Genomic DNA, 9,586 nt, shown 5'->3' with positions numbered 1-9,586 from the left:
TTAAAATATTAAGTTGAACCTTGTACTTTAATAACATACTTTTTCTTTTGTTACTCTCAATTTTTTTTTCGGTTTTGCATTTTTTTCTTTTAACTTTTAATAATTCAAAAATTCAATTTTTTATGTTTTCTTTCTGTATTTTTTCTTCTAAAATTTTTATATTTATTATAAAATAGGAGAATAAAAAAATTACAAATCTTATTGTTCCGAGACTTACCTAGAACCGGAGGGTTGGGCTCGAATGAGAGGCCCAAATGCTAGAGGGGAGTGGTCTTCGACTTGATGTACATCTGGGGACCGCCGTCCGAATTGTGTGTGTTTGAAGGAATAGAGAGTGGTGCCTGCAAAGACACTCCGATGCCTAAATCAGCAAGGAGTTATTGGAACTTAGGTTTACCTGACTGAGACAGTGTATTTATAGAGAGGATCCAATAACCACCGTTGAAGTAGTTCCACCTCTAATGGTGGATAACTGTCCCTTTATCTTAGGGTTGTTGGGATCTCTCTTCTAGAAGTGAGTGAGAGATTTAAGGAGACAGTTACCCACTTGGATAAGTGTTGACTGCTTTGTTGATGTTGATTCTGAGTTCTTAACGGAGGTCGGATAGCAAGTGAAGGACATCCTTTTGGATTGGACCTTTTATCTTGATTTAGGTCTGGCTTACGTTCTGAGTCAGGATATGAACCTTATATATTCCCATTCACAAATTTTTGTGTTTAAATATGTCATAGGAAATTTTATAAATAAAAATACAAAAATATCAATAACAGAAAATATATAAATTTATGAAGTTGACAATTAAATAATTATATAAACAAAAAAAATACAAAATTTTTATCTGCAAAAATTCTTCTATAACATTTTTTCCTTTTTTTCTTCTTTGTTATTCTTGTTTTTTTTCCTTGCTTCTTCTTCTTCTTTGTTTTCCGTTTGGTCTTTTGTTTCTTTTTTTTATTGTTGTTCTTTTTCTTTTTGATAGGGAAGAGCAAGTGAAAATAAGAGAAATTAGACAAAATTAAAGAAGAAGAAGAATGAAAAAAACAAGGGGAAAAAAAAAACATGGAAGTGGAGGAGAAGAAAAAAGATACAAATTAAAAGACATCCCTATAAAGAAATAAGAAAAAAACGGTTAAAGACAGTTGATTAGATTTGATTACAAAATTAATTTATAGTCATCACAGTATTTTCATTTCTCTTATCTAATTAGTGCATTGCTTATTAATCCCTTTTTAATTTTATAATTAAATTAAATATAAATAATAACAAAAAAATTGTGATCAACTGAGATACTAAATATATTATATTAAAAGTAAAAAGTTATATGTTTAACTTCTGGAGTTAACAATTTTTTTTTTATATAATTTTTTTGGTTGAACAAAGAACTAAGAATTTTTCATATAAAATTAAATATAATAGAGAGTATTTTAAAAAAAAAAAAAGTTGTACGTACAATTTTTTTTATCCCGTTATATAAAGATATAGATTAACATACATTGTAGAGATAGACCCCTTCCGTTTGTTACGTTATCTTGGCTTCTTTCTCTGCAACATGTTTTATAGTCACGGGAATTACGGATTTCTTTATTCAATAATAAAAAGGAAAGAGGGTTCTTAATTTTCTTGGGATTTCGAAGCTGCTGTCTCGCAGCAGTGGCTTTGTAATTTGTATTTACTTTTGATTTCAGCTGCTAATTATATTATTCCAGGCAGCTGCATTGAATTCTGACAACTAACATGGTTGGTAGCTCACAGTTGCATTGGCACATGCAATTTGACCTAAAAGCAAATGCGATAAACTATTTATCTAATATCTAATATCTAATATCATTCTTCTAATCGATGGTTTTCAGTTAATGGAATTCCACTGTTCTAACTATCTGAAGTATGCTTATACTATTCATGTCATATATATCGTTCGATTATCATCAAAAGAGACAATTCTCGTTGATCGTTTCAATTACTATGATTATTAATAAGTCACAGAACAGACAATTAGTCTAATTGGTTTGTATCTTTTGAAATTGGTATTTACACACGGTCAATTATATATTGCATTATCAATAGTAAAATTAAAAAAGGCCTTAAATATCGTATTCAGGGAAGTCTTTAATAATGTATTGTCATGTGTTGTTTTTGGTAACATACTGTTATGGCATTTATTTTAGCTACTTATTCTAATTTTCATTCATGCTATTGATGGTCTTTTCTGATTTAGTTTCGTGTTACACACGGGTCCTTTTACTAATTAATAGTTAAAAAATGTCTCTAGCATTAACGGCTCATTTTTAGGGTTTACACATATCAATTAAATTTTTTTTTTATAAAAAGTATAAAATTTAAAATTTTAATATGTTATTTGTTATTTATTTATTAAAATAAAAAAATTTTAAAACCTTAACATATATGGATTCTAAGATTACAAGTTAGTTAATTAAATTTATTTTGATAAATATTATATTCAATTATTTTTTTTTTCTCTCTCTTTCTCATTGACTTAAAAAATTTGTGTGTTTTTTACTATTGTTATTGATTGCTAGATGGAATTTGTTTCCTCATTAGAATGATATACCATCGTTTTTGTTAGTAAAAATTACTTATTTACTTGTATGGTTTGAACTTTCATTTTCCTCTCCCAATTTATAACTTTAGTTTAGCTAGGAGAAAGGGAAAAAAAAGGCTTTGTTGGTTTCACTTGCATCATAATTTTCTGTACTAGATATTAATTACCTTTCCAATAATTCTCATTTTCCAGTTCACAATTCCAACATTCAATAATTACCTTTCCCCGGACCCAAAGGTTGTTGAGACTTGAGAGTGACAAAGTCCAAAAATAAAGGATGAGTTTGGTTTAGGGTTTAGAACATTAAACACATGTGAAGCTTTCTTTTTTTATTTGACTATTTTTTTCTTTTTTCTAAAGGCAAACGTGATTTTACCTTTCAACTAGCGTTGAACTAAAGCTAAAAATTTTAGTTTTTGCGTTCACTTCATTGTTTGTCGTTGTCGGTTTTTAAGGCTGTCCAGTCCAGTATTATATAATACAGTTACCACATGTTACAAATTCAAACCTTAAAAACGTAAAAATCAGTTTTTGCCCATGAACAACACAAACGACTACTACTTTTTATAGTTTAAAAATTTTGGAAAATGTAAATTAAAAACGTGAGCTCGCCAAATTCAACGATGTAAAGTTACTGAGCAATAATAATTTAATAGTGGATTACATTGTCGTTTAGCGGTGCCGCCGTCGCATAAGTCCAAAATTGCTTGACAAAAGAGTTGGTTGCATGAGTAAAACGCGTTGAAATGCAAATGGTGAGAATCACGAAATAATGAAACGTGCCTCACACTATGATAAGCAAGAGTCTCTGGCCGGATAGAACATTGGATCAAGCTTCCGGGAAATATGGCAGTGGTTTGATGGAGGTAGTGGCGGCGAGGATGACGGTGTAGGAGTAGGAGATGGGAGAGACAAAGAAGGAGGGAAAAAAAGGAGTAGGAGCCAGGAGTGACATTGGAAAAATAGCATTCCTTTTTCACACGCATAGTGGCTTCTTGCTTTTTCTTTCTTTAATTAAAGTTGGGTTTTAACTTTTAATTACGTGGGTTGATTTATGCCACCAGTGTGTGTTTTCTTTATTAAATATATAAAAATATAATAAATTAGTTAATCTAGTAAACATTGAGTTTGATTTTTATGTATTAACGGTGTAAAGAGTTTAGTAAGTATATCTCATTATATTTAGATATTTAGATAAATTTTAATAATAAATTTAAAAATTAATAATTTTGCTAATGTGACAAATATAATAAATTGTTTGTGTAATTTTTTTATACTATAGAAAAACTAAATTCATAAAAAACTTATTTTATAATTAAAAAATTTTAGATTCAAGTCTCATATAAAAAAATATAGAAATGGCCCTGTCTACTTCCGTTGGTTATATTCTTTTTTGTTAAAAAACAAAAATAAGACTATTAATTATTTATTGATTAAAAAATTATTTATCACGCCAACTTTAGTTCGTTCAGCACATTAAATTTGTAAGAATTTAAGAATAATAAATTAAAAAAAAAGAATAAAATCTTGTTATTGGTGATTAAAATAATTAAAAAAATATACAAGTACAATCTTATTTCTTAACCTATCTTCATGATACAAAAGTTTCAAATAAGATATTTTAAAAGTCATAATAAAAAAGAAATCTAAACACAAAAGTATATAAAAGTGAGGGAAGATTTATTATAATTGAGCAATCTACATTGACATCACCTGTTTTCAAATTTCACCGCTATCTATTAAAGAAATGAACAGCACATTCATGATTCATGAAAAAAGTACTGTCATTTTCACCTTTAACTATCATAGTTCCAATATGGGGTATCTTGTCTCTACTACAAATATGCTACACTATCTTCCCTACAACAGCAAAATAATGCAACATATATACGTATAATAGAGAGCAAGCACCAAGCCTCTAATAATAGGAGAGAGGGCCAAACAAACAAAAATGAGTTTGAAAAGAGAGACCTCAAAGTGTTGTTTCAGTTCTTGACATTAGCAACACCAAAGAGGAGAGATAAGCTTCAAACAAAATGGCCAAGGAGGGTGCAGATTCAGCAGATCTTCACCACCGTGAATCTGATATAGAACTCATTGGTGCTGAAAAATCCCAGGATGAAAGAAACCTGGTTGAGGTGACTATGGATATTCAAGGTGGCTCAGTTGCCTTACGCAGCGTTAAAAGTGTTGATGAATTGGTAGAAGATGAGAAATCAGGTTTGATTGGTAGGAAGCTGGAGAAGAAAGCCTCGTTTGGTGCATCTGTTGTGCAAAATGCAACTAACCGTATGAAGCAGCTGAAGCGTTTGGCTTCATTTTCAAAGCCATCCCCTTCAAAGAAATTCGACAGGACCAAGTCCACTGTGGCTCATGCTCTTTCTGGGCTCAAGTTTATCAGCAAAACTGATGGTGGTGCAGGTTGGGATGAGGTTCAGATCAGGTTTGACAAGCTTACTGCTGCCACTGATGGAAATCTTCCCCGTTCTCTCTTTGGCAAATGCATAGGTATTGCTCTTCTGTTATCTTGCTTTTCAAATCATACACAGTAATTGCTAATCACATTCTTCAATCTGCCTACAGGAATGAACGAGCAGTCTAAGGCGTATGCAGAGAAGCTTTTCGATACTCTTGCCCGCCAGAGGGGTATTCAGGGTGATTCCATTAACAAGCTCCAGTTGAGGGATTTCTGGGACCGTATTTCAGATCAGAGCTTTGATAATAGGCTCAGAACATTCTTTGACATGTAACTTATTTATTTGTTTATTATCTTCCAGTCTTGGTCATTGGTCAATATGAACATTGGAACATCAAGAACCTTAATTTTTGGAATGCAGGGTTGATAAAGATGCAGATGGCAGGATCACTGAGGAAGAAATTAAAGAGGTATGGCCTTACTTCACTAACTGATCCAGATTTGAGGTTCACATAGACTACTACTTGACCGAATGCTAATAATTATGGTCTCAGATCATATGTCTAAGCGCCACAGCAAACAACCTCACAAACATACAAAAGCAAGCAGAAGAATATGCAGCTTTGATAATGGAAGAACTAGACCCTGATGACGCTGGATATATAATGGTAAATCCAAAAACATCTCCATTCGATATCATTTGATTCTTATCTAGGCCTATGACAAGTTTAACGGTTTGGCCAAACAGATAGACAACTTGGAGACACTGTTATTACACGGACCAGATCAAACTACAAGAGGAGACAGCAAGTACCTGAGCCAAATGCTAAGCCAAAAGCTTACACCTACTTTTATGAACAATCCTATTAGAAGATGGTACAGAGATAGCAAGTACTTCTTGCAGGACAATTGGCAGAGAGTATGGGTTTTGGTGCTATGGATTTGCATCATGTTAGGTCTCTTTGCTTATAAATTTGTGCAGTATCGGAATAGAGCAGCGTATGAGGTGATGGGCCACTGTGTATGCATGGCAAAAGGTGCAGCTGAGACACTTAAATTGAACATGGCTCTTATTCTGTTACCTGTTTGCCGAAACACCATCACCTGGCTCAGGAACAGAACCAAGCTAGGCGTTGCGGTTCCTTTTGATGACAATCTCAACTTCCACAAGGTAAATGCGAAGCATAACTTGTTGTTTAGTTGGGTTATATCATAAACTTTGTGGTTTGTGCAGGTGATAGCTGTGGCAATAGCAATTGGTGTTGCGGTACATGCTATATATCATCTTACTTGTGATTTTCCTCGCCTTCTTCATGCAAGCCCTGAAAAGTACGAGCTCATGAAACCTTTTTTTGGAGACAAACCATCAAACTATTTGTACTATGTTACATCATGGGAAGGAGTAACAGGGATTGTAATGGTTCTGCTAATGGCAATAGCCTTTACATTGGCCAACCCCAGATTCAGAAGAGGCCGGGCCAAACTACCCAAACATCTACAGAAACTCACAGGTTTCAATGCCTTCTGGTACTCCCATCACCTCTTCGTAATCGTCTATGTCCTATTGGTTGTGCATGGAATCAAACTTTACTTGACCCACAAATGGTACAAGAAAACGGTAAGCCCCTTCTTCATGTCTATTTAGTAAGAGATGATCGATAAGTAATAGGCATCATTGTGTTGTGTAGACTTGGATGTATTTGGCTGTTCCTATCATCATTTATGCATTGGAAAGACTGATTAGAGCACTAAGATCGAGCACAGAATCTGTGAAAATATTGAAGGTGGCTGTTTATCCCGGCAATGTGTTATCACTGCATATGTCAAAGCCTCCAGGGTTTAGCTACAAGAGTGGACAATACATGTTCGTCAATTGCGCTGCTGTCTCTCCATTTGAATGGTATGCATTAATCAAATAGATTCTATTGACTGAATCTTAAGCTTTGTATATCTTTTTATTCTGTCAATTCTGATCTTCATTTCCACCTTTTAAACATTAATTTCCTTTGTGGTTTCACAGGCATCCATTTTCCATAACCTCCGCCCCGGATGATAATTACCTAAGCGTTCATATTAAAATACTTGGTGATTGGACTGGAAATCTGAAAGCCAAATTCGTTAAGGTGAATTAATCTTTATTTGTTTATTTATGTTCCTATCAAAATATTGGTTTCTCCTATGGTAAGTAACTAAGTCTATTGTTTTGCTAAATTCTATCAGGCGTGCCAGCCACCCCTCAATGGCCAGAGTGGACTTCTAAGAGCTGACTGCATCAAAGGAGACAGCCAACCGAGGTGAGCTCGAAGAAGTGGGGAAATTATGATGGCAAGCGACTAATATTTTACAAAACCATCTTGTTAAAACTAGCTATTTTGGACCTATTTAGGTGTTTATGCATTTTATCTATCTATTAATTATTAAGAAAATTGAATAAAATGTCAATATTTCAATGGATAAAATGTATAAACACTTAAAAATTATCACAAAAAAATGTTCAAATAATATTTTTAAATGTTTTTTCATGTGATAAGGGCTTCCAATAATAATAATAATAATAATACCGGAAATTTTATTAAAACTAGAGTCTTCAATAGTTTATTTCCTTTTAAAAAAAAGTAATGATATCCAGGCTGCTTTAGATCCTGCATAACATATTTATTCCATTAGCTAAGTGATCCAGATGACCAGATCCAATAATTGTATATAAGTTCTTATTTTATACTGTATATTTAATATATGTTCTAAAAATATTTATAATCAGTTTTTTATTGATAACATTTAAAAATCATACATCCAAGTATTTCTCAACAAAGTTGTTTGATTTAAAATTAATTGGCAAAAATCAAAGCGGGGACTTGTTTGTCCTTGTCTTGTTTTTGGACTTAGGAATACAATAATTGGAACAATCGAGATTCCCACGCATCTTCTCACATGTTTGTGATTAATAATCAGATAAAAATAGTTAAAGAGTGGTTGTTGTCTGGACTTAGGAAAGAAAAAGAAAAGATTAGGTGGATAAGGATACCAACTGAAAACTACTTAAGCTTAATTAATTAGTGTGGTGATAAAGTAGCAGTGCGTACTGACTTGACTAAAAATGGATCTTGTATTTTGATTATGATATCATTTGCAGTACTTTCCCAAAAGTCCAAGTTGATGGTCCGTATGGAGCGCCAGCGCAAGACTACAGGGAGTATGAGGTGGTTCTGTTAGTGGGGCTGGGAATTGGGGCTACCCCAATGATAAGTATACTGAAGGACATAGTTAACAATTTCAAGGTGATGGACGAGGAGTACGGAGAAGGTGAATTAGGTGGTTCTAGATCAGCCACAAACCAACAAAAGAAGGCAAGGTTAGAGGAGTTCAAGACAAGGAGAGCATACTTCTATTGGGTTACCAGGGAACAGGGTTCCTTTGATTGGTTTAAAGGGGTGATGAACGAAGCAGCTGAAGAGGACCACAGAGGAGCCATTGAGCTCCACAGCTACTGCACTAGCGTCTATGAAGAAGGTGACGCTCGATCTGCTCTTATCACTATGCTACAGTCTATAAACCATGCAAAGAGTGGCGTGGACATTGTCTCTGGCACTCGTGTCATGTCTCACTTCGCCAAACCTAATTGGCGCAGTGTCTACAAGCGCATTGCGCTGAACCATCCACATGCCCGCGTTGGTGAGTCTCCACTTCATCATCTCACGTTCCTTTTATTTCTTTCTTTAACTACTCATCGTGAAAAACGCTTCAATAATTGCTATCAATTACAGTCGTATTATTATCTTTATTTTGCCAAAAAGATGGCCACACATTAGTGTTAAATTCAAAACTAGCATAAAGCAGTCTCTCTCTGGACTTTGGAGATGCTTTCGATCGACATCAATTAGTATATATGAGTTTTACGTGTACGGAGAAAACTCTAGTTTTTTATCAAGAGATAAAGATAAGAGTGCTTTATTGTAATGCAGGGGTCTTTTACTGTGGGTCACCCGCTCTCACTAAGCAGCTTCGTCAGCTGTCTTTGGATTTCTCTCACAACACCTCCACCAAATTTGAATTCCATAAAGAAAATTTCTGATAAGATGGAAGGCATTGATGACCACAGGATCAAAGCTGAGGGAACGAGCTTGTCTCCACCTTTATCTCCGTTCCCAACCTTCCACTGTGTCTATGTACAGTACTGTTGATGTTTTTTCCTATATACGGTTGTTATGGCTTTTGTAAAAGGAAGAAGATATATATACGTGTCCTAATTAAAAAAGGGTTACTTGAAAGTATGGGAATCATATCTATCTACCTAATTTTTTTGTAATAATATGTATATAGCCAGTTTTCTGATAGCTACAAATGTGGTGGCTAGTGTTTGACTAGCCAATCCTAAAGTGACGTGTGGCAGTGCAGCTTAGCGTTAAATGAATCAATCGAAGCGGTGATAAAGATTAGTGCTAAACCAAGTGTTGTAACACTTTAACTTATGATCTTTTACCGCGCGGCAATATGGTAATTTTTAGTCCCAAAAATTGGTTTCTTCTGGATTTTGAACTGGATGGACTAAAGTCATAGGCAACATGAGGGGTTTCAGAGCCTGACGATGACAGCGATTACTCCAACTATG

General features: G+C 34.0%; 1 protein-coding gene across 1 annotated transcript; it reads left to right on the top strand.

The window, feature by feature from the left end:
* Positions 1-4,436: 4,436 nt before the first annotated feature.
* On the top strand, positions 4,437-9,232 carry LOC107480142 (respiratory burst oxidase homolog protein C). The gene is made up of 11 exons (XM_016100282.3): positions 4,437-5,069; positions 5,145-5,307; positions 5,399-5,447; positions 5,532-5,645; positions 5,726-6,148; positions 6,212-6,595; positions 6,666-6,877; positions 6,998-7,100; positions 7,198-7,271; positions 8,111-8,649; positions 8,940-9,232. Exons 1-11 carry the CDS (start codon positions 4,598-4,600, stop codon positions 9,047-9,049), a joined length of 2,643 nt encoding a protein of 880 aa, XP_015955768.1. The 5' UTR covers positions 4,437-4,597; the 3' UTR covers positions 9,050-9,232.
* The last annotated feature ends 354 nt before the right edge of the window (positions 9,233-9,586 follow it).

This window comes from Arachis duranensis, chromosome 3, assembly GCF_000817695.3.
Source record: "Arachis duranensis cultivar V14167 chromosome 3, aradu.V14167.gnm2.J7QH, whole genome shotgun sequence".
Taxonomy (NCBI): domain Eukaryota; kingdom Viridiplantae; phylum Streptophyta; class Magnoliopsida; order Fabales; family Fabaceae; genus Arachis; species Arachis duranensis.
Note: the sequence above shows the minus strand (reverse complement) of the source record. Positions and strands in the feature narration are given on the sequence as shown.

Excerpts from the sequence above, each read along its gene's own strand:
- LOC107480142 (XM_016100282.3), top strand. The coding sequence starts at position 4,598 with ATGGCCAAGGAGGGTGCAGATTCAGCAGATCTTCACCACCGTGAATCT. Across the intron at positions 6,149-6,211 it reads ACAATCTCAACTTCCACAAG|GTGATAGCTGTGGCAATAGC; the intron begins GTAAATGCGAAG and ends TGGTTTGTGCAG. Across the intron at positions 7,272-8,110 it reads AAAGGAGACAGCCAACCGAG|TACTTTCCCAAAAGTCCAAG; the intron begins GTGAGCTCGAAG and ends TATCATTTGCAG.